This window comes from Electrophorus electricus, chromosome 2 (genome assembly GCF_013358815.1).
Source record: "Electrophorus electricus isolate fEleEle1 chromosome 2, fEleEle1.pri, whole genome shotgun sequence".
In the NCBI taxonomy this organism is placed as follows: domain Eukaryota; kingdom Metazoa; phylum Chordata; class Actinopteri; order Gymnotiformes; family Gymnotidae; genus Electrophorus; species Electrophorus electricus.
Window position 1 is genome coordinate 18941100 of NC_049536.1, and position 23526 is coordinate 18964625.

The window sequence follows — 23526 nt, forward strand, 5'->3', positions numbered from 1 at the left end:
TCAATTTGGCAATTCATGCAAGTATCTTTCAAATATGGCCTACGTAACTACGTCAAAGGCATATTTTGCATATACAAAGTTCCGTTTTCCTGGCACATGTAATTGAAAATGCCAGTGATGTAAAATATTCCAAGATTAATCTTAATATGTATACAGAGACACTACTGGGTCCCATGACGCCCAAGGTAATCATTTTTCATCTAAAGAGAAAACTTGGGAATCTTTAGTTCAGCATTTGCGTGCCACCTGAATCAGTATATGACGTGGAAAAAATTAGGGGAACACTTCCCACGTTCGCAAAATGTAAAACAAGAACATTTCCAAACGCTAACCTTAAACTCTACAGGAAAGCAAGAAATGTTAATTTGATGATAATGTTTAGTTGGGACGTGTAATTTTCAGCCTCACCATAGGAAACCAAGTGACAAGTAAATTAAAATTAAGCATACATTTACATTGCATGACGATCAAACTCAAGCTCTGACCTGCATTACAAAAACCCGCGGACCCGCGCATCCCATACACTGTGCGTAATCAGACCCGCGCGTCCCAAACACTGTGCGTAATCAGACCCGCGCATCCCATACACTGTGCGTAATCAGACCCGCGCGTCCCAAACACTGTGCGTAATCAGACCCGCGCATCCCATACACTGTGCGTAATCAGACCCCCGCGTCTTATACACTGCGTAATCAGACCCGCGCATCCCAAACACTGTGCGTAATCAGACCCGCGCATCCCAAACACTGTGCGTAATCAGACCCGCACGTCCCAAACACTGTGCGTAATCAGACCTGCGCGTCCCAAACACTGTGCGTAATCAGACCTGCGCGTCCCAAACACTGTGCGTAATCAGACCTGCGCGTCCCAAACACTGTGCATAATCAGACCCGCGCGTCCCAAACACTGTGCGTAATCAGACCCGCGCGTCCCAAACACTGTGCGTAATCAGACGTTTCACCTGATGGGTCCAATATAGCAAGTCATGTACTGACTACCAAAGTAATCGAAAGCAATTGTTCGCTGTATTACATGACCCAAATTGTTTTTTTTGTTGTTGTTTACAAAATCGTGTGTATCCCTGGTAGATACATTAAATACAAGAACCGTATTCTTGTAATACATTTTATTCAAAACACAATGTAGAGTAAAAAAAAAACCAAAAAACAATATGGTAATGAAAAGACTGGTCTTCATTTTCACATTAATTACAAGTTGAAACAAAAAGAAGCAAGGTTTTTGAAAAAGAAATCTCTAATCTCATCTGAATATTTCTTAACAGAACATAATAAATACAAAGAATCCAACGTAATGGTAATCCACTATGATGGGACTTGATGGGACGTGGCCCCTCCGTCATGGGCTGGCACACACCAAGAGCTTGAACCTGTTAACGGTCTAACCGAAGGACTTCCTACACCATGGGCCGAAGCAAAAAGAAATGTGGAAGCAAGAACAAAGGGTGGATCCTTTAAATGTACAAACGAAATTTGGTGCCTCCCTATGCTTTTGGGAGACTGATAAGGAAGTTGAGTGAGATGAGGAAGAAGAGGGGGGAGGATGAAGAAGAGGTACTTTTCATGCTTGCGGTAGACTGGGTTCTCTGCCAATGTTATGGTACACAGGAATAACGATGGATGAATGCAGACCACAGCTGAGTAACTTGAATCCTCTCTGTGTGGTGACACAGAGAGAGAGTCTGTGTCTCACCCTCACTCCTCACCATGGAAACCATCAAGCTGAATAGTCCTGCCAAATCAACACGGTTACAATAAACAAAGCAGCACGCACACGCGCGCGCGTGCGCGTGCGCGCGCACACACACACACACACACACACACACACACACACACACACACACACACACACACACACACACGTGCGCGCACACACACACGCGCACGCACACAGGGTGTAAACTCAACCTCTCTTACATAATACTCTCATCTTTTCTGGATACAGGTTAGGTCCCATCCTCAACCTTCTACGGTATTTATGGTGGAAAATCTGCACTGATTGTTTAAGCTGTCTAGAAAAGGGTGTCTGAACCAACACAGTGTACATAAGCGTGTTTTAAATGTAAACTGCAGGTGGGGAAACTTACCACTCTGGGCTTTTTGTTCATCTTCATGTCAAATCTACAAACAGAAAGTAAACGTTATCATTCCTGTCTTAACTAGTGGTGGTCAATTCAATTTGTTGACCCAATTAGGTTAACAATGTAAGTAACAAATGAATATATATTTTTTCTGAGTGGCAAACAGAACAGCTTTCTTCCTTATCCCCTCTGTGGTAAACTGAACGTCAGTGAGCATCTTTTAGAATTGTCACTGAACATCAGTGAGTATCTTTTAGAATAGACATTGAATGTCAGTGAACATCGTTTAGTGGTTGTCCAAAAAGTGCTCAGCCAAAAACGTATTGGAAAGCAATTAAACTGAGTTGTACTACTCAAAGATCAGAATGGATGAGTTTCCTACAGACTGTTTTGTCATTTTCTTACATTACCACCTACAACAGGGTAAACAAATGGAAAGAACACCGCACTGTTGTCGATGAGCAACATCAATAAACATTTACATGCCAAAAAAGAGGAACTAATCCACAAGCATGCTGGTTAAAAGAGTCGACATAAGATAAAAAAAAAAAAAAAAAAAAAAAGAAGAGCTAAACAAATCCACAATGCCACTGGGCAAACACGTGAAAAACAAACGAGAGCGAGAGAGAGAACTCACTTTACAATAACAATTGAGAGCGTCACCACAGAAAAGGGGGAGAAGACGGGAGACGAGAGGATGAGAGTTCAGACTTACTCAAAGTCATAGTCAAACATGGCGGAAGGACTGAAGGAGCCAGCATTAGGGTGAGAGGAAGAGAGCATCACAGGTTAGTACACTAGCCTGACCCTAAGGCTCAGTCCCAAACCACTTGGCATAACACAACCTAGTGCACTACTTAGGGCGCTGGCGTCGGACACTTGGACCGATGCAATTTATTCGCGATGAGGGCGTTAGGAGTTAGCGGAGGAGAGGCGTGGGACATTTCTACACCATGCAGTGCTGGAGCTGGACAGGGCTGATTAAGAGCAACCATGAGGGATGTCCAGTTTGGTAGTAATAAGCCAGGAGGAGAGCAGTTGGACATGAAGACAGAGTGAGAAAAGAGCTGTAGAGATTCCAGCTTGACCTTCAGTAGTCCATTAACCACTTTAACCTCCCTCAGTTCACAAAAATCACAGCATTACACTTACGTTTACCACACTTATCCAAAGTGACTTAAAAATTGTGACTGAGTGCAATTGAGGGCCACCAACAGTGGTAACTTGGCAGTGGTGGGGCTTGAACCAGTACTTTAACTGCTGAGCTACCCATCTCCGTGTACACGAGTAACCAGTCTAGCCTCCAACTACACATGGCAGCTTTGGTGCCTTGGTAAATTAGCTTGCAGTGTACAATTAACGACTTATGGCTCGTTGTTAGGCTACTTCTGCGAATCTCCACATAAATGGCTCTGCGTTGAGAAGCGGAAAGGGGAGTCGCAGGCAAGCAGAGCTCGCGGACGCCCTGGCGTGCACATCGCTACCTCCGCTACGCGCCGTGCGACTTCACAAAGCGGTGCATCAGGTACATGCTGATTGTCTAGCCAGGAACGGTGGTCACTGGTCACTGGACCCAAACGATACTCAAACCGAACTAGTGTGAAAACAATGAGGTAGCTTGAGGAAACCTGACATAATGGCATTATACACATTTATATGAACCATCCTCAAAATATTATAATAGCAAAATCACCATTAATTCTTGGACAAAGATGGGACAAACCTAGGGCGGAGATACTACCAAGCATGAGACTTTCTTTTTCACTAGCTTACATTCTGGTTTAGATACTGCCCCCAGGGCACATTCACGATAGTGTTGTCTGATATGTATGAAAACACCTGTGTATAATGTTCGCAAATACACAGCTTTTAACCATGACAGAGCTGAATAAATACTGTTCTATATTTAATAAAATGTTTGGTTTATTTACATAGATCAGGTTATTGACACATACATGGAAGCTTGTTCTTTAATTCAAATAGTAGTATACAAAGTAGCTGGTGACAGCCTAGCACATCAGAAATCCTAGCGTTGAAAACTGGTTCCAGCAACCACCGAACAGCGTTGATTCTCTGACCATGGGCAGAGGGTGTGTTACAGGAGACGGAGCAAAGGGATTTAATCAGAGCAAAACACACACTACCACCACGCAGTCATCCAACAGCCAGTCACTCTTTCCTCAGTCCTCATTCCAAAAAGCATCCTCACCTCTGTATGCAACGTTAACTAAGAGGTGGCTGCACTGGATCTGTGATGTAGATCATAGATGCAAAGAAGTCTTCAATTAAATGCTATTGAAAGATCAGCAAATGTAGCGAATACTGAACCAGGCATAGCTGGAACACACATTGGGCATGTTTCTGTCCGGCTGTTCACACTGACGCACAGCCCAGAGCTTCAATAACGAGCCCCTAAATCCTGTGGACTTATAAGATAGTGAGCTTATGTCCACAGTCCACTGATCAAAGAGATCATATCGCAAATCATGTTAGTAGTTACATCAGTTAACCAACTACACAAGAGTCTGCCATCCATGCCTTAAAGGAATGGTTTGGAGAAACATTTATACGGATTCTCCACTCACTTCAAATGTTGTGGAGCCACCAGGGCATGTCTTGTGTAGGAATGCTTCTTGACTTCTTTTCAGTGGAGCTACAAGACTAATGTAGCAAAAAGGTACTTGAAACTATTGGCCATCAAGCAGTTTCCATTCAGATGAACCCCCACCCCCACCCCCTAACTGGCCCCGCTATGGAGCAATTCATTGTGGCTACCTGTGGCGGTTCTTGTTCTTGCGTTTCTTGTGACTGCTGTGGTGGCCGGCGGCGGCAGCGGCGGAGCTGGAGGACGACGCAGCTTTCTGGGGCTTCAGGTCCTGCAGGGCGCCGTCGGCATCCTCCCCCTCCTCCTGACCCGGCTCGTTCTCCTGGTTCTGGAGGTCTGGGGAGGTGTCGCTCTCGGTGCCGCTGCCTGCCTCACCTGCGCGCAGGCATTGGACAGGATTAACAGGGAAAGCCCACGCTCATCGCCAGGTGTGGTGAACAGGACCAACAGGTGAACACGTTAGACTTACGCTTCTCGTTCATGTGATCAGGGATGCCTCCGAGAGCACAAACAGCCTGTCAGGAAGACATGGTGACAAAGTCATCAACGGCAAGTCAGAAAACACAGCGCTTTTCATTTCAGAGTCCGAGTCATTTGCAGTATTTAGCAAACACTCTCATCCAGAGTAACCAGCCATAGTTGTGCGTGTCCACGTGAAACGTGTAGCAATGACAGTTGCATAGCAACTTGCCATACTACTAAGCAACACTGCTGCTTGTATTTACTGTGGCAAACTAAACTGCTATTTGCTACTCTGAAAGGAATTTCAGCGACAGTGAACTAGATAAATTAATTGAATCATATAGTTTACATAAAGCCACACTGAGCTGCAAACAAAGCCGCAAAATAGCAAAACAAAACAACAAAATACAACTCAAGTTACCTCAGACAGTTCTCTCCTGCCAAGTCTCTCATTTAGTTCTGCATCATTATAGCTGGTCATCTAAAGGACAGCTACACTGTTTGCATTGCGACCACCCTGCCAATGCGATGTTACCATAGCAGTTACCATAGAAAAGGTATAGAATCTGACTTTACATCCCAGTTTTAGGTCATTTCAGCTTGTGACCAATTGGTCAATAAGTCTTAAAGCTACGCCCGGAAAGTTATGCCCGATTTAGCTCACAACCAGGCATAAGCCCTGTTGGTGTAACTGGCCCCTGGAGCATACTGATGGCACAAACATGCACAGTATGTCACTTTGATAAAAAGATCCATGAACTGGTGTCCACATGCTGTATGTGTTTTATAGAAGCGATAAAGGACCTTCACAGGTTACAATTAAGAGTGTAGTGACAGAAGTACGAGGCCGGAGGTACTGACTGCGACTGATGTCACAGAGGACTTGCTGAACAGACGTTCTGCCTCCTTAAACTTTCGATTCCTTCTGTCCGTCTTGCTATTGGAGTTCCTAACAAACAAAACAAATACAACAGCAATACAAGAAAATTAACAATCGGAATACATATGTGTATTTGGGTTGAGGGCAGACAAGGCAATTTCTCATAAACCAGGCCAAATAAAAGAAGTGTCTCACTTCTGGTTAGTAAGGTAGCGGTCCCATCCTCTAATGATGTTTCCATACATCTGTGTGTCCTCCAAATAGCTTCCTTCAAATGCATAGATTTGCCTCTCCAGGTTTACCAGAGTTTCCTGTGCAAAAAGAAAAACATTTATTATAGGAGACAGACTTCAATTTGGTTCTGCCACCCAAATACATGTTGCCATCTGCAGATTCATGATCAGAATCTGACTACTGAAGAATTAAAGGTTAACTAACACACACAGTTCATAGCAACAGCTGGACTGTAGACTTTGTTACACCTGCAAAAAATATCTGAGGAGTATATTTAGTGTACAATTAGCATTAATTGTACATATTTAGTGTACAATTATTATTAAGTGTACACTAAATATACTCCCTAGATGTTTTTTAGTCTAGCCAAGACTTTGACTGCCAAAACACATCTTACAGATGAATATATTCATCTGCACATACATATAGAATTACGGACAAAGACTACATTTGCTTCTGACAAAAGCTACATTTTCTCAAAGCCTCTGTTTACTCGATAATGAGCTAACATTGCTGTCTGCTACCCCGCGGCTGTATGACAAGAGTTCCATACCGAAACGCCAAGCCTAATCAGCAAGTTAACTGCAAAAGGACTAGTTCAGCATCGTCTTAGACAGATCAGCTAGCGAGCGTTCGTAGCTGACATCACATCTCAAACGTCAAAGAGAGCAAACTGACTCCGACATGTAAAGCTACCATTACCTCTACTAGCGCCATCCTAAGATAGGTAGTATGGTCAGCTAGTGCTAGCTACTAATGTTCCGAGTGCAATTTACCTCGCCTGTGGTTTTCTGCAGAATATGAAAAAACACAAACCATTAGCTTTTGCCTACGACTCTAATCTTTTAGAATTAAGAAAGCAGTTAATGTACTGCAATAGCCACCTATGTAGCTATAACGTTAGCTGGCTTGACAGCTTAGTTAGCTAACAGCTAACGAAAGAAGGCTCTAGAAAGTTAGCCAACCTAACAACATTCTTATTTTAAGGTTCTTATTTTAACACCGTTTGGCTACAAAGTGTGACTATATAAGACATGTAGCTAGCTAGCTAGTTACCGCAAGCTCCTGTTTTCTCTTTACGAGCTCAGAAAGCTCCCGACGGGTATCGGGAATCTGAGGCGGAGTAGTTTTCGCATGCATCGCCATGATGAACCGCCGACCAACAACAACATGACAGCGTTATGCATCCGGTTCAGCGCACTTCCATTTCCGCAGGTATAAAATACAACCCATGGCCACTGGGAGGCGCTGCACGGTTATTTCTGCTCTCGACCAGGCAGTCTGTACTTTCAACACGTAAAAGATGGCCAATCAGGAACGTTTACTTCGCTGCCATAGCAACATATGTTCACATAATAGGCCAACCGCTTGCAACTTTTTCTAGCTAATTTGTTAAAAACACCCGTGAGTGGTAAGTCCATTTTGAATGAAACACTTTAATGTAATTGTGGTTATTCATAGATAATTTGGTATAACTGTAATAAGATATGATTATCTTCTGCCCTTTTCATCTAGAACTTTTAAGACAATTCAGTCAGTCTGTCTCTCTCTCTCTCTCTCTCTCTCTCTCTCTCTCTCTCTCTCTCTCTCTCTCTCTCTCTCTCTGCTCAACAGCCAACGATTATCCACAGTGTCACGGTGAAACTAAAAACAGAAAAATCAGTATAGAGAGAAATGACTGAAAGTGAGTGTTTTTAACCTGAGAAGTACGTCTACTATACTATAGAAATACAGTCTCTTTTTTGCGTCATGTACTGAGCTAAGGCATGCTAACTTAAAATGACTTGTACTACCTAATCAAGATGTTTGAGTCAGTTTTTACACTGCCCATTTTACTGAACAAGTTTTAATATTAAAACATTCTCATTTATAAATAGTTTTTTCATATAAAATTATTCTGCAATTGTAAAAATTAGTTTATAGGTTTCCTGGGCCCTCATCCATTCCCACCAAGTACCAAACAGTAGTCATCAACAATGCGGAGAGAAAAGGCTTCAATTCCCAATCTAAGCGCTTCACAGAAAACATAGTAAGTTCCTCACACATGCAAAACACACCAAGGGTTTCCCAGAGCTCTAAAGATACACCACTGGACCCTCTTGTGTTGGTAGAGAGGCACAATTTTAGAATGACAACACTGGTCCCGGTTCGTACCTGTCTCACACATCACCTGTTTGTTTAGAATGAGAACCCTGGCCCTGGTTCGTACCTGTCTCACACATCACCTGTTTGTTTAGAATGAGAACCCTGGCCCTGGTTCGTACCTGTCTCACACATCACCTGTTTGTTTAGAATGAGAACCCTGGCCCTGGTTCGTACCTGTCTCACACATCACCTGTTTGTTTAGAATGAGAACCCTGGCCCTGGTTCGTACCTGTCTCACACATCACCTGTTTGTTTAGAATGAGAACCCTGGCCCTGGTTCGTACCTGTCTCACACATCTGCTGCCACCAGTAGTCCATCCTTCTCCATGAAAGGAACTGGAGGCTTAGCATCTAAGGTGAGACTCTTCACACTGTGTAGATGATTTGTGTCCAAAATATACTTTGCCCAGAATATACTGTGTCCAGGGAATGCTGTGTAGCCCCACCAGTTTCTCCTGCAGACTACTAAATTCTAAATTGATTTTTGCTGTTATCACCTCTGTTCCTAAGGCTCTCCGAGCAGGCCGTCGTCCACAGAGAGGAATTCCGGGTCCTGACGCCTACAACCTACAGTCCTCACTGCTCCGTAAAAATGACTTCGGCAGAGGACTTTCCAGAACATTCCGCCCACCGATCGCCATCAAAGCAGTGGCATCACTCCAAAAAACACCAGCCCCAAACCAGTACAATGTCAGTCGTGACAAAGACATTTTTAAATTCCTGAGGTTTTGGGAGAAATCTGTGGTAACACCGGCTGATTTTACAGCTTAACAGAGAAGTCTAATGTTAATCAAATAGAAAACTGTATTTTGTATCTTTTTTATAATAAACTGCAGATGGAATTGGGACTCGACTAATAATCTATCTCCATTTCTCTGGTAGGTGTCCTATGCCGCAGTTCAGGCAGATTCAGTGGTGTCAGCGAAGGCAGCATTTGTCTCCAAAACCAGAAGAAACGTCATTTTTGCAGGTTCAGAAAAAGGCCCCTCTCCATGTGAGTCTCATTTCATGATCTTGATGAGTCTGAGACAGGCTGTGTGACCCAAAGGGATAGTTAAGAATCTATAATTGCATGCATCAAACCTCTCATTCTGAGGGTAGATACTGTACTTATTTTGAATTTATAACATCAATCCCAGGTGAATTTCTTTAGCATTAATCGGCACTGTGCAAAGTGGAACCGAAGGATATCTGTCAACCCCACAAATACAGTTTCTCAGACCTTTTCAAGTAATGGCCCATATTTCTTGCATATATTTGATTCCTGATTGGAGAGTGAAGCTCTCATTAACCCTGCCCTTTGCCCTTTGGCTCTCACCCTCTTGCTTTGCTTTTCTGCAGGCCATTACAGTGTGAAGGACACTGCGACACAGACCGGCCCTAAAGTGCTCGTCTCCTGCTTTAAGTCCAACTCTGCCAGGATTCAGCCCCTGGCTGACAGACAGGTTCCAGGCCCAGGAGCCTACAGTCCTTACCAAGCCCCAGAGCCTGTCCAGCGGACCATCTTACCGTGAGCACAATGTGACAGCTGCACACGATATTATATGCTCCCTTATTTCCTGTACCTTTGATGGACTTGTTTTAGCTCTCAGATAAACTTTAGCCACCTAGAAAAGACATAAAATGCAAACAGGAAAAGTCTTTCAAGCTATTACAATAGCTCGCTTTGACCTGCAGTAAATGTGCATCGGAACTGCATGGCGACATCTGTGTGTTCCAGGAGGAGACACTACCTCGGGATCTCAGCTCCTGCCATGCCTCTTCCCAAAGAGCCCCCGGCACCTGGCCCAGGCCACTACGACGTCGTGGACTACGCCGGTCCGCCCAAGAGCCTCATGGCCAGCGCCGCCTTTGTGTCCGGAACGAGCAGGTGGAGACAAGAGACCAGAGCGCACAGTGGGCTTGGCCCAGGTAACTCCACCCACCACCTCTGTCCGTCCCAAGGCAACCGTTGCCATGGAGACTAAAATGTAAATTATAATCAGAAGGAAGCATAAAAATAGGTTTACATTGTTAACGGCCATGATAATTTAATTGTAACAATGATGTTTATTATTAATACAGTTATATTTGCCACTCATTATGAAACCTGCGCATGCTTTGTTGTTGCATCTTGTGTCTTAATGATAGAGTGTGTATTATTGAACATGCTCCCTTTTAAATGATTTTTCTTGTCATATCATTTTTATTTTCTAGGTTCCTACGAACCAGATGTGCTCACAAAGCAGTCATTCTTACACAATCATGCCAAAATCTGGATACCAGCCTAGAGCAAAACAAAACACGAAATTAAAGTCATTCAATAAGACAGGAAATGCCTGTAAATAAATGTTTGACTTTTTTGATATATGACTTATTTGACATTTTACTTTTTACCAACAACTTTGTCATGTGAGTATGTTTATAGCAGAAAGATCATAGTGAACTATTACGATGAACAAGGTTTAGAATCTACAAGTGAAGAGAGCAGAGATGGAAAAGAAATGTAAAATAACACAAAAAAGCATAAAGGAAATCTGGAAGGATTATTTATAGTTTAAGAAAGAATGTAGACTGTAATCCTAAGGCATATCAGTCTGATCCAGTCAGTGGTGTTTTGTTTTTCATAACGTCCTGATGAATATGATTACTCATGTAAAGTGGCGTTTGTTGTGTTGTGCTTGTGTGAGATTGCCGAATGTGATACTCCACAACCTGATTCCTTCACATTAGCTCCTAATCATCATGTACTGAAAAGCAGTTAAGGAAACCAGACACTAAGGGGTACAGCAACACTAAACTGTGGTACTGCATGGCGTAGCGTGTATACGGAGAGACCGTCTGCACTGTTGGAGATGGAGTGGTCACACTGAAGCCTGCCCTACAGTCTTACCCTGATCTGTGGAATATGATTCAGTTCAGCAACAGGCTCCAGGCGTACTGAAGCACGAAAAGAAGAATGCCACATCGGCCTGGAAGATGCAGTGCAACTTTCCGGCCAGTTATCACTGCAGAGGAATCCATCATCGGATCGTTAGGGTCTTTTGTCCTTTACTGTGAACGCACAAACTAGCCCACCTTGTTTTACAATGAGTCAGAGCAACAGCTGAGCTTGCAGTCTTCATGTGCTCTTCATCTGATCTCAGATCAGCTGCACTGTGGTTTGGTGTGAGGAATGCCTAAATGACCTGATCCTGGATCAGTAGTGAGATAGCTGGAATAACTGGAACATGCAGGCAGAGCAGCTGCTGTGGTCGTGATGGAGGCGTGTATTTAATCAATGTGAGCAATGTGGAAGACAGCGGCAGAGATAAACATTTTAAAATCAAATAAACAAACAATTGGCATCCTTTAATTCAGATATTTGCAGTTCTGAAATTACATAAATTACATCTCTGTCTGCCTACTCAATTTACATATACTGTTGAAAACCTGCACTTCCCTGTTAAAATGTGTCATTCTTCCATTTATGAGGAACTACAACTGACCACAGGAGCTTGCATATGGTTTTGGGAGTGGCTCAGTGTCTGGTATCAATAGCTTCTGGTCAGATGTAACCCCCCCCTCCCCACCCCCTTCTTGAATGGTGACTCTTTGCCACTCACTTTCTGAAACTGAAAGTTTCTTGGAGTGCTTACATCTGTGGCATCTGTGGACATGTTCACCGAAACATGTGGGTTTTCTCACCGACCGACTGACTGTTCGTGACTCTTCTTCTGCCAGATGACAGGGACTGTGCTGCAGACGCATCCTGACAGCTCCTAGGTGACAAATACTGCTCATGGTTTAAATGTTTGTGCAAAAAAGACCTACCGAACAGGGATTCAGTATGTAGGACTTTCCTGAAACACCTGTTGGTGCATCATGCATGAAATTGGATTCTGAATGATAGCAGCTGTGAGACCCTCCCACAGCAGAGCACATGCTGGGCTCAATTTCCCATAGGGCTTTGTGGCATGACTTGTCATGTGCAGCAAAGCCTGTCATCAATACAGTGCCCGCCACACTGCATGAAAACATGGCAAATAGTGACAGTTTCTCTAAAATCAAGCCTTTTTTAGATAGTGATTAAACCATTATGTCCTCCAACGGAATCTCTTACCTCAACTAGGTCACTATGTGCCAACATCTTTCACCAACAAGCCCAGGCACTGGGTAGGTGTGCCATGTACACTTGCGATTGTTGGATGTTTTTTTTGTAATGTCTTCCGTTGTTCCCATCAGTTCCTACTGCTTATCGTTTCCTTTTAATGCCCCAAAGCCACACTGCTTGTCTTGGAATGCTTCTCTTTTGTGGTATACTAACTAATAATGCTGATGAGCTGAGTTGGGTATGTGAGAGAAAAACCAAACCCTTGCAGTGGTGTGGGCATACCTGCTCTCTGCTATAACTGGGCAGCCTTGAAGTCTGTCACACTACATAACAACTAAAAAATGCTGTGTCAGAACATACCTGACATATTCCTGTTAACATGATAAATGTATTCCTGTGTATTTCTATATACCTTTTGACTTGACAAATGAATGGATCTGAAAGATTTCCTGCATTTGCTATCTCCAGCAACTCCTCTTTGGCTGCATTGTTTGTTTGTTTGTTCATCTGAATGGAAAAATAGGTGCCATTAGGTGTTTCCTTCCATTTCTGGGAGATGTTAAGATTTTATGATATTCCTTAATCTTTATTTTCAGAGGATTCTCAGATGGACTGAAAACATGAGAGGGGTTGGCTGCATATTACACCATAATATTTGCATTAATCATATCAAATCTATCATGTTTCAGCGACTAACTCATATCATCAGGATATTGCAGATCAGAGTACTACAGGTCACTAACTCCACATAAAGCCCTCTCTAAGAGACTGCAAATGCAAATGCACTAAAAAGCCTTGAAGAGCATGCGAAGGAGAAGTAGTTATTCTGAACAGCTGGGGCTCACTCAGGCCTCTGGGGGAGGGGAGGTCTGAGGAGAGGGAGAAAGCATTTTATTCATCTGAATTGTGTTCTGATGTTTAAGTATTGAAGATATCGCTCTCAGCCTGTGTGGTCCAGACACTATTATGGAATATAGCACTAAAATCAAAGGCCCTGCCAACAAAGGACAGAAAGAAACGAGCTTAATCTACAGCAGTGAAGTACAGAGACCATCATAAAGCTATAAAGTAGTACTATAAACTCTCATTCTTGTTATTGTGAGCTAATGTGCAGCCAAAGACAAATTTCTTCTATGTGCAAACATGCTTGGCCAAAAAAAGTCTCATGAAGATGACGATGAAGATGATAGCGGCCTTGATGTGTTAGGGAAACTGATCCCTACACACCAATTTTACTGGCATTCAACCCTCTTTCTGTGAAAAGCACTTCTGTGTCACTCTGTGACCATCACTGTTAAATTCGCTTCACTCTTCGATAAATAAACTCTCCCTTCACGTTGCTGGCAGTGTGCAGTATGTGTGTGAGACATGAGGAGAGCGGTTTTAGTGTGACATACGTAACGACTATCCTACTACGTTGGGGAAGCATCCTTGGACATCATAGCAGTACAGATCTGCTGTGGTTCATCACGGGACCGGCTGCACCTGTTTTCATACATTGGTGTAGAGGAGTAGAAGAGAGGTGAGAGTACACCGCCTGGAGGAGCCCTGCTGTTAATGGATAGGAGCTCTGACAGGTAAGGTCCCAAGCGCAGAAGCTACCTCCTATCTGACAGGAAGTCGACAATCCACCGCTTGATGGAAGGGTTCTTCCTCAGCTGGAGCAGTTTATCGCGGTGCTATTCTGTCCCAACTGTGCTGAAAGCAGAGCTGAGGTCTACAAACATGACCCTGGCACAGAAGTGTCCAGATGACTGAGGACACAGTGAGGGCTCATGATGACTACATCATCTGCACAGCAGGTTGCTCTGTAGTTAAACAAATCAGGTTCGAGGTCAGGGATGAATTGCGCAAGCTGATCAAAGCATTTCATGACTACTGTTGTTAAAGATACTGGCTTGTAGTCATTTACACTGATTACATCATACTTTATGAAACATGTGGGTACTTTACATGGAGCACTGGAGCATGTGATAGTTTTGGTGGAAGCAGAGGTGTTTTGGTGTGTCACGTGAGATTCCTACACAGTGTTTCAGTGTGTCACGTGAGATTCCTTCTGCTCCCCGGCTTTCCTAAATATTCCAACATTTGAATAACCTGTAAATATCCTTCCTCTCAAAAAGAGGGAAGGGGTGATTGACTAGGAGTGGAGGGTGGCTGAGTCTTTTGTCTTTCAAAGCAGATGAAAAAGTCATTGAGTTTCCCTCTTCTGTGAGTCTGATCTTTGATCCTTTTAAGATGACCCAACCCCTGGTGTGTTGTTGAACTTGACCAGAGTTGTGGTAGGAAGGCAGTTTTGCTCACAAGAAATTTAAGAGTGTTCAGTGTTTAGTATAAGTCTACAAAGCCATAGGAAGCTTGCAGGACTTCCCAGACAGTGGGGCTCAAACAACATTAACACTGTCTCTGAGGTCCAACTTCAAACCGTACTCCTGCTTGGTTTAACTCTATTGAGCAACTGATTCAAACAACAGATTTGCTGCAATCAGTTGGTTGATCAGTTGTTTCATCAGTTGTTTGATCACTTGTATTGATTGCGCTCCTCCTTGGTTGGAATGAAATCTGCAGTCACAGTCTGTTTGTAAATAAAACTGTCCACTCCTACACTAGTGGCCCAGTAACCAAAGGCCAAATAGCCCTACCATTAACTCAACCTATATACTATAAATAAACACTCACAAGAAATACTAGACTAGTACGGGAAGTAGACATGGAATGTCAACAAAGCAACAAAAGACAACAACAACAACAAAAAACATTCTGGATAGGTTGATGCGGTGGGGCAAATGAAAAGAAGAAGAAATCGCATCTAGTTAAAAAGAATAATGAAGCAGAACTAGAGGAAAAGGAAAACGGAACCAAATTGGACTAAAGTTTTCGTAAGTACCTTTACGGTACCAGCGACGCGTGTTTCAGTTTCTACACTAGAATTTTCTTTTAGAATAATGAGCCTACTCCCTCTGATGAAGTAACCGTCTCTCGTCCAAAGACGTGTGTCACACAAGTGTTGATCGCAACCTTGTGCTCCAAATATAAATCTCGAAATGGGGGGAACCTTTCTAAGGACATATTAATGTTTTCGTTGAATTATCAAAAACAAGGGGGGGGGGAAACGAATAAACGATTCTAAGAAATTATTACTTCGGTTTACTCATCATTTAACGGCGTTTAAGCAAAGTGATTTGTTTGTATACCCTCTTTGCAAATGTTTTCCTTCCCTTTCAGGGAAATGGTATAGTCTCATGGAGAGGCAAAGACCGTCCCGCACACACGTCCAATTCCTCAAGCAATTCTATTGCAGCGGGCAGGTCAGCGGACTTGGTCTTCACCCCCTTTTTTGGTTTTAACTCTGCTGAGCCAGGATATTTTTCATCAGAAGTGGGACGGGACGGTCGTTGTTCGCCCCATCGCTGGTCATTTGTGGGATGTTAGTGTTAAATTAAACTCTGATTTGTCTTGTTTTATATCTGAAGTAGCGGCCGCGCTCCTCGGGCGTGTTTTAGTGAAGAATCTGGGAGTTCCTTTTTTCCGACCATTTTTTAACCCACTGATGGAATGACGAACTGTGGAGAGGAACAACAAAGCAGTTAAAAAGACAAAATGGAGAACAAAGATCTTGAGAGCAGTTTTGAGGAAAAACTGACGTTAACAGAAAAAGGTATGTACGGTGAAACGGAGAAATATCAATAAGAGGTCCACGTTGGAGGTAGGAGTGATCACAGGGGAAAGCCCCTTCTTAGCTGGAGCTGTGGTGGTCGGTAAAAGCTGGAGAAAAACATCCTATTTCATGACACAACTTTCCTGTTGTCTTTTTGAACAAACTATTATTGGCCGACATAATTTGCACAATATGTGATTCTTTCTGTCTAGATTTGTCTAGATAATTATATTATAATGATGTTAACATTATTATTATTACACTTCGACACGCCCACGGACAGTATTAATACACCAGAGGTCATTTATCACCTGTCATAAATGTTCTGATTTGTATAACGGTTCTGGGATTTTGCATGTCAAACTATGGTGAAAAGGCTACCGCATATCTCTGCTTTCATTTATTTATTTATTTATGTTGTTTTATGGATCGACATGAATGTCTTTTCGTTGTTTAACTGTGTCCTCAGCATATTCATGAAGGAGAACCACCTATATCTAGACTATGTATGCCTACGTAGCATAATAAGCGCAATGCTATCCCTCGGTCATAGAAGCGGATGAAAAGTCTTTGGCGAACGTTTCCATTTCCATTCGGAGCTTTGTAATAGTAGAGCAGAGCAAATGAGTTTCCTGTCGAGATGTGGACGACCTTACAGTCGTTCTTTAACGTTGACACACTCGCGCAAATACGGCGTGTCGGACAAGCCCGATAAAACCAGCTCGTGTATATGATTTGAGAGACACCAACGTGATGTAACTTCATCATGTTTACAAGATTTGTTCATTTTTCGGATTGAAGGGTCCACGTTGTATCACGTCCACGCAATACCCGCAGTCCTCATAAATCAAGTAAGAGGGTCAGACCTCCTTCCTCAGAGACTGCCGGTGGTCAGTATAGCAAGTCCGCTGATTTCAGAAGGTGGTTGCTCTGGCTGTTCGTGTTAGTACTTTCCAAAGGAGCACACATGGCGTTGGATAATTCTTTGTGTAAATTGTGAGCCTTGAGCATTTAAATACAAAGTTGTATAAAGGACAGACGTGTGTGGTACCGTATGGAAGCGCATTCCTTTCCCATGACTCTTCGGAACGCGACGCTCCTCGTGTCGAACGGTGGTTTTACTCCTACACAGCTGCAGACGCAGATGCGGCTTTTAAAGGTACAGAATGATTTTAGAACCCGAGCCAGTTAGGGATCTTTGTACCTTCTATTTTGTGACCTGTTGGTGTACTGGGCTTTGGAGCTTGCATTTGCTTTTTTTTTTTTTTTTTGCACTGTGGGTCTGGTAAGGCATCCTTGTTAAAGGGTCTGCACTGTGCATTCTGGCTTATTTAAAACCACTGTTACCTTGGGCATATAATCAAACAGGTATAATATAAGGGGGGAAATAATTACTTAAAGTTAATTCTGTGAATAAGGGTTGACCACATCTCTTCCGATATAGAATGAAAAACCTAAGAGGCCTTAATTCTGAACCCCCCTGGATGGGATGTAATGAGGTGTTCCTTTGATGAGCATGCAAAGGCTCCAAATTCTTCGTGGACGAATGATTCTTATTTCACAGATGCCTCATGCATTGGTGTGATAAGTGGAATCCTTGGACACATCACTGCAGACCTCTTGACTGACAAGTTATCAAGGTGACAGACAACATAGCAAGGAGTTCTTGTTGAAAATCAGGGTGCAAAGCAAACAGCACAGAAATGTATGGAGGCCTGTGGGCTTGACCATGCCTGGGTGTATATCTCTGCCTGGTAACCTTGAGCACCTCTATGTAATTAGATGAGAGCTGCAGCGAGCTTGTTTTACTGCATATGTGTGTGTATGTGTGTGTGTGTGTGTGTGTGTGTGTGTGTGTGTGTGTGTGTGTGTGTGTTGGGCATGGAACCAGAACTCTCCCATACTGGACTTGTTCAAAGAGATACTGTTAGTCTCTCACCAAAAGAGAAGCAGTGTTCTCCCTCCACAAACACAATCCCCTTTTTCTTCCCCTGAGACCTGCCAACAAATATGTACCAAAAAACCCATTATATAAATGCAGGACATGTGTTTATATTACTTGCATTGTAACTAGTTCTTTTGGCGGTTGCACTGTGTCATTTTGATATTATTGAAAGACAATTGCATTACTTCTTTTCAAAGTTTCAGATGGCTAATCCCTAAATACAGGCCACAACTGTATCTCGACCTACAATCCTTCTTTCGAAGGACATCTATGTCAGAAACAGTGACAGACACGTTTTAAAAATATTTTCTACTTTAAAATGTCCTAAGAACAGCTAATAGACTTTAAAACCATTATGTCTTTGGAGCCATTTTTATAGATGATTGAACAAAGGCTTCCTGTCCAGCAACTCCCCTTCACGTATATCCCAGAGGAAGACAGGAAGCAGGAGGTGGGGTCAGGAAGCCATCCTGCTGCGGACACTGCTGGGCTGGAGCTCGCTGTCTCAGCTTGTACTGAGTAAGCCACTGGGTCATGTGACATGGTCGGTTCTCATTCTCAGGCTCCCCCAGTCATTGTCGAAACATTTCCTTGCCTCACTTCCAGACTGCATGGCGGCTTGGAAATTTCAGCCTCAGTTCAAAGGTTCCGCTTGACGCTTCGTTGGCTAGCTTCATTGCTTAAGAATAGACTTTAATCTGATTTATACTACCACATGTTTACCATTTGTTTAGATTTCACTTGTGTTCACAGCTGGATGTTTATGCTTATGTTTGTGTCATAAACAGCACAATAATGCTCGAGAACTAAAGGCTATTGAAGTTTGAAGTCACTTTACGTTCAGTATGGTCCAGAGCCAGCTGTCCGAAGAATTGAGTGGGACAAGTTGGCTCTAAGCCTGCTTCACTGAAAGCATTGTGGTGTTAAGGCCATCTTACGTGGCGCATCAGACTGATACGTTCTCCACCTTCTTGACATGATCACTGTTCCATTCCCTCAAGATGACCACTGAGCACCAGGAAACCAGACCCACGCTGTTCAACAGTGAGCTGAGTGAACACACCTCCACTCAGTGTCTGTGTTGGACTTACAGCTATGAAATTTGCACATCACAAAGAGTGGACAGTAGAGTAAATAGAGCTTGGTGAAAAGACAAGCAACAACAATTTAAAAAGGTGTTACATTTTAACTGAAGCTTTTATCCAAAGCAACCTACAATTATGACTGAGTACAACTGAGGGTTAAGGGGCTTGCTCAGGGGCCAAAGAGTGATAACTCAGCAGTGGTGGGGCTTGAACTGACAATTCCTTCACAACAACAAATTAAGGACCTTAACCACTGAGCTAATGCAGGTACTTCAGCAAAAATGTAACGGATAGAAGTAAACACACATTTGGTAGTCATTAGTTCCATTTGTCTTAGCGGTAGTTAAAGTACGACCATGTGGCTGATGCCTATGGAGTCTGCAGGCAGACGTGGCGAGTGCAGACGTGTGTGCGGTTCATCCGCACACACTCTTTGTCTCCTGTTGTCATAATAATGCACTTAGGCAGAGGAAGCAGGCCCAAACCAGTTCCTATTTTTGTTCCTCATCAGTCTGTTTCTGGTCATGGCCGTGTTCATTTTCAAGAGCCTAGTTGGGTAACTTAACGTGGATCAAGAGAGAGAGAAAGAGAGAGAGAGTGTATGTGTGTGTGTGTGTGTGTGTGAGAGAGAGAGAGAGAGTGTATATGTGTGTGTGTGTGTGTGTGTGTGTGAGAGAGAGAGAGAGAGAGAGTGTATGTGTGTGTGTGTGTGTGTGTGTGTGAGAGAGAGAGAGAGAGAGAGAGAGACAGATAGAGAGAGATTGTTCTCTCAGATGCATCACGTCAGGGCTCCAGAATCCCACATGACGTAGAGCTCAGAAGTACCGAGCCAGCAAGCTGATAGAACACAAAGGAAACACTAAGACAGGTTGGAGCAGGAGCCCTTGCAGCACCAACCATGGATGACATCATGTGACTCGCCTTAGCCACCTCTGGAAGGAAGGAGGCAGCCAAGGAAGCAGGAAGAAGTAATTACAGGCTTGAGATGAGTCCCCCTGTTTTCAGCTCCAGAGCACTTGACCAGAATGCATGGAAATAACCAAAAAGTGAGGACAGAGGTACTTTGTATTTGTAGACAGACATATCCTTAAAAATATCATTTTGATTGTCTCTGTATATTAAGTGTAAACAGTCATAAGCAGCGAATAATGGTGATGTAAACATTACTGACAATGCATTAAATGTAGTGGGTGCTCAGTTAGCATGCAAATCATGATATGGGATTCCAGCTAGCTTTCAGTGCTAGCCAGCATTTAGCATTTTAAAGAATGTTCCGTTAACTGCCAAGTTTGGCTGTGTTGTAGTTATCAGAGCATTTTGTTTTGTCTGAATCACTGGCAGAAGCATAAACATGGCAAGCATTTATTTGGTCAGATCAGGTCTGTTCATTGTGAGCTCTGCAGAACTGGGTCTCAATCTTATACAAGCAGGCCACATGAGCTTTTCTCAGGCTGAGAAACTGAGGTGTCTGGCCCTGCAGATGGGCCAAGGATTCTGGCCCAGAGCACACTAGCCTTAACTTCCCAAACTGGGCTATGAGGAAGAGGGCAGAGCCTGAGAACAACCTTCTTCATGATGCATTGCTGTTGATGAAAATGCAAAATGCTAATTTCTTCCACAGGGTTGAACATATGCAGATTTATGCAGATCTCCAGCTAACAATGTACACTGCCTGGCCAAAAAAAAGGTCACACACTCTAATATCTCATTGGACCGCCTTTAGCTTTGATTATGGCATGCATTCGCTGTGGCATTGTTTCCACAAGCTTCTGCAATGTCACAACATTTGTTTCTGTCCAGAGTTGCATTAATTTTTCCCCAAGATCTTGTATCGATGATGGGAGATTTGAAGCACTACGCAAAGTCTTCTCCAGCACATGCCAAAGATTCTCAATGGGGTTCAGGTCTGGACTCTGTGGTGGCCAATCCATGTGTGAAAATGATGTCTCATGCTCCCTGAACCACTCTTTCACAATTTGAGCCCGATGAATCCTGGCATTGTCATCTTGGAATATGCCCGTGCCATCAGGGAAGAAAAAATCCATTGATGGAATAACCTGGTCGTTCAGTATATTCAGGTAGTCAGCTGACCTCATTCTTTGGGCACATAACGTGGCTGAACCTAGACCTGACCAACTGCAGCAACCCCAGATCATAGCACTGCCCCCACAGGCTTGTACGGTAGTTATGATGGGTGCCTCTCTTCTTACTCTGATGTGCCCATCACTCTGGAACAGGGTAAATCTGGACCACATGACCTTCTTCCATTGCTCCAGAGTCCAATCTTTATGATCCCTAGCAAATTGAAGCTGTTTTTGCCGGTTAGCCTCACTGACAAGTGGTTTTCTTAAGGCTACACAGTTGTTTAGTCCCAGTGCCTTGAGTTCTCTTCGCATTGTGTGTGTGGAAATGCTCTTACTTTCACTATTAAACATATCCCTGAGTTCTACTGTTGTTTTTCTACAATTTGATTTAACCACACGTTTAAGTGATCGCCGATCATGATCATTCAAGATTTTTTTATGACCACATTCATTCCTCGAAGATGATGCTTCCCCCCTGTCCTTCCACTTTTTAAGAATGTGTTGGACAGTTTTTAACCTGATTTTAGTAGTTTCAGCAATCTCCTTAGATGTTTTCTCTGCTTAATGCATGCCGATAATATGACCCTTCTGAAACAGATAAACATCTTTTCCACGACCACAGGATGTGCCTTTCAACATGGTTGTTTAACAAATGAGAAGCTACTCACTGCATCAGTTAGGGTTAAATAACTTGTTGCCAGCTGAAACATAATCACCCATGCAATGGGAGGCGCTTACCTATTTGCTTAAGTTAAATCCAGGTGGGGACTTTTTTTTTTCGGCCAGACAGTGTAGTAATAAGGCACAATTCTTTATATCCAGGATTCATGTTAAATTATTTTTGTACTAGAAGCATTTGCACATCTTTTTACATCTAGTCTGAAGTTTTCTAAAAGATATTTTAAATGCTTTTTTTCCTCAGATATTTCAGATGTTTGACTTTTTAATTTTTAGTCTACTGAAGAAAGACTAATGAAAGTTGACTAATGCATATGTAATAATAACAGGAAACTCTTATTATAAGGCATTGTTAATATGGTGGAAACCATCCTTTGTGTTTATATCCATAGTATCTTGGTTTGTCGGTTTGGAGGCTAAGACACACTCTACCATTTCTACAGAGTATCATCTACATAGAGCACACGTTTACCCCGAAATGATCTGATCCGTTGTTAGTCTGCAAGTGGCAGAAGGTTGTAAATGCAAACAATGCAAGTGGTAAATGCAAACAATAAACAAAGGTGATGGAGTGTTGTTTCTTTATTTATTTTAATGTGAAGCGCATTTAGGGAAGATGCAGTGATTGTGTGCTGGCCTGTAATGGGTGGTATACTGCATGTTCTGAGCAGATGCTCCTGCACAATGCTTGCCTTTGTGAGAGAGAGAGAGAGAGAGAGAGAGAGAGAGAGAGAGAGAGAGAGAGAGAGAGAGAGAGAGAGTGAGAGAGCTCAGACTGCACTTCCTTTAGCTCTTATTTAGTTTTTAAACACAGGAAGGAAGTGGACCACCATGAGGATCTTTGACAGGCTCTTGAGCAGGAGTGTGCATGAGTACCTCAGGACCAAGGAGCATGACATGGTGCCTCTGTGTGTGACGGAGTGGCTTGTCAGCCTGATAACTGACTTTAATGGATTTGAGTACTTCTGTGCAGCTCTTCCTTTAAAGCAAGATTTCCTTTTCCATTGTAAAATTTCCTGTATAAATGCCCTGTGCAAATAAACTTAGAAGCTTATTTAACAACAGCAACAACAATAATAATAGCAGCAATAAAACTTTCTAACTTTCTAATGCTTTCTTTCTTCCTTCCATAAAACATGCTTCATTACATGCTTCATTAAATGCTTCATGCATGCTTCATTACATGCTTCATGCATGCTTCATTACATGCTTCATGCATGCTTCATTACATGCTACATTACATGCTTCATGCATGCTTCACTAGATGCTTCATTACATGCTTCATGCATGCTTCATTACATGCTTCATGCATGCTTCATTACATGCTACATTACATGCTTCATGCATGCTTCACTAGATGCTTCATTACATGCTTCATGCATGTTTCATTACATGCTTCATGCATTAAACTTTCACAGTAGTGTAATAGAATATCTTTAAAAAGATCTAAATAAGCGCTGCTGGATGTACATGTGTGCTTTAGGTGCTGGACTCCATCAGCAACACTCCTACTCCATCAGCAACACTCCTACACCATCACCAGTGCTCTTACTCCATCACGAATGCTCCTGTCTTTCATG

At 42.9% G+C, this 23526-nt stretch overlaps 3 protein-coding genes across 11 annotated transcripts in view; 2 read left to right on the plus strand and 1 right to left on the minus strand.

Annotated features, from left to right (window-relative positions):
* Positions 1–1175: 1175 nt before the first annotated feature.
* On the minus strand, positions 1176–7444 carry meaf6 (MYST/Esa1-associated factor 6). Of its 5 annotated transcripts, XM_027031178.2 has the most exons (9): positions 7336–7444; positions 6241–6356; positions 6027–6114; positions 5173–5218; positions 4874–5078; positions 4684–4759; positions 4308–4347; positions 2105–2138; positions 1176–1749 (listed from the first exon to the last, which is right to left on the minus strand). In XM_027031178.2, exons 1-8 carry the CDS (start codon positions 7423–7425, stop codon positions 2128–2130), a joined length of 672 nt encoding a protein of 223 aa, XP_026886979.1. In that variant the 5' UTR covers positions 7426–7444; the 3' UTR covers positions 1176–1749; positions 2105–2127. The 5 variants fall into 5 exon arrangements, 4 of the variants coding, with proteins under 4 accessions (XP_026886979.1, XP_026886981.1, XP_026886980.1 ...); XR_003412137.2 differs by lacking the exon at positions 4684–4759; XM_027031180.2 differs by lacking the exons at positions 4308–4347; positions 4684–4759 and adding an exon at positions 2814–2843.
* Positions 7445–7628: 184 nt separating this feature from the next.
* Positions 7629–10729, plus strand: stpg1 (sperm-tail PG-rich repeat containing 1). The gene is made up of 9 exons (XM_035523786.1): positions 7629–7690; positions 7894–7963; positions 8196–8308; positions 8682–8780; positions 8935–9114; positions 9307–9418; positions 9766–9934; positions 10145–10335; positions 10621–10729. The coding sequence occupies exons 2-9, from the start codon at positions 7954–7956 to the stop codon at positions 10692–10694; spliced, it is 948 nt and encodes a 315-aa protein (XP_035379679.1). The 5' UTR covers positions 7629–7690; positions 7894–7953; the 3' UTR covers positions 10695–10729.
* Positions 10730–15766: 5037 nt separating this feature from the next.
* map7d1b (MAP7 domain containing 1b) overlaps positions 15767–23526 on the plus strand; it is a 38155-nt gene continuing 30395 nt past the window's right edge. For 4 of the 5 annotated variants that reach the window (XM_027031186.2, XM_027031190.2, XM_027031188.2 and 1 more), the window contains exon 1: positions 15768–16154. In XM_027031186.2, the coding sequence (XP_026886987.2) occupies positions 16097–16154 (58 nt within the window). In that variant the 5' untranslated portion in view covers positions 15768–16096. Of the gene's footprint in view, positions 16155–23526 lie in introns of all 5 variants that reach the window. The other variant, XM_027031187.2, reaches the window with a different exon arrangement.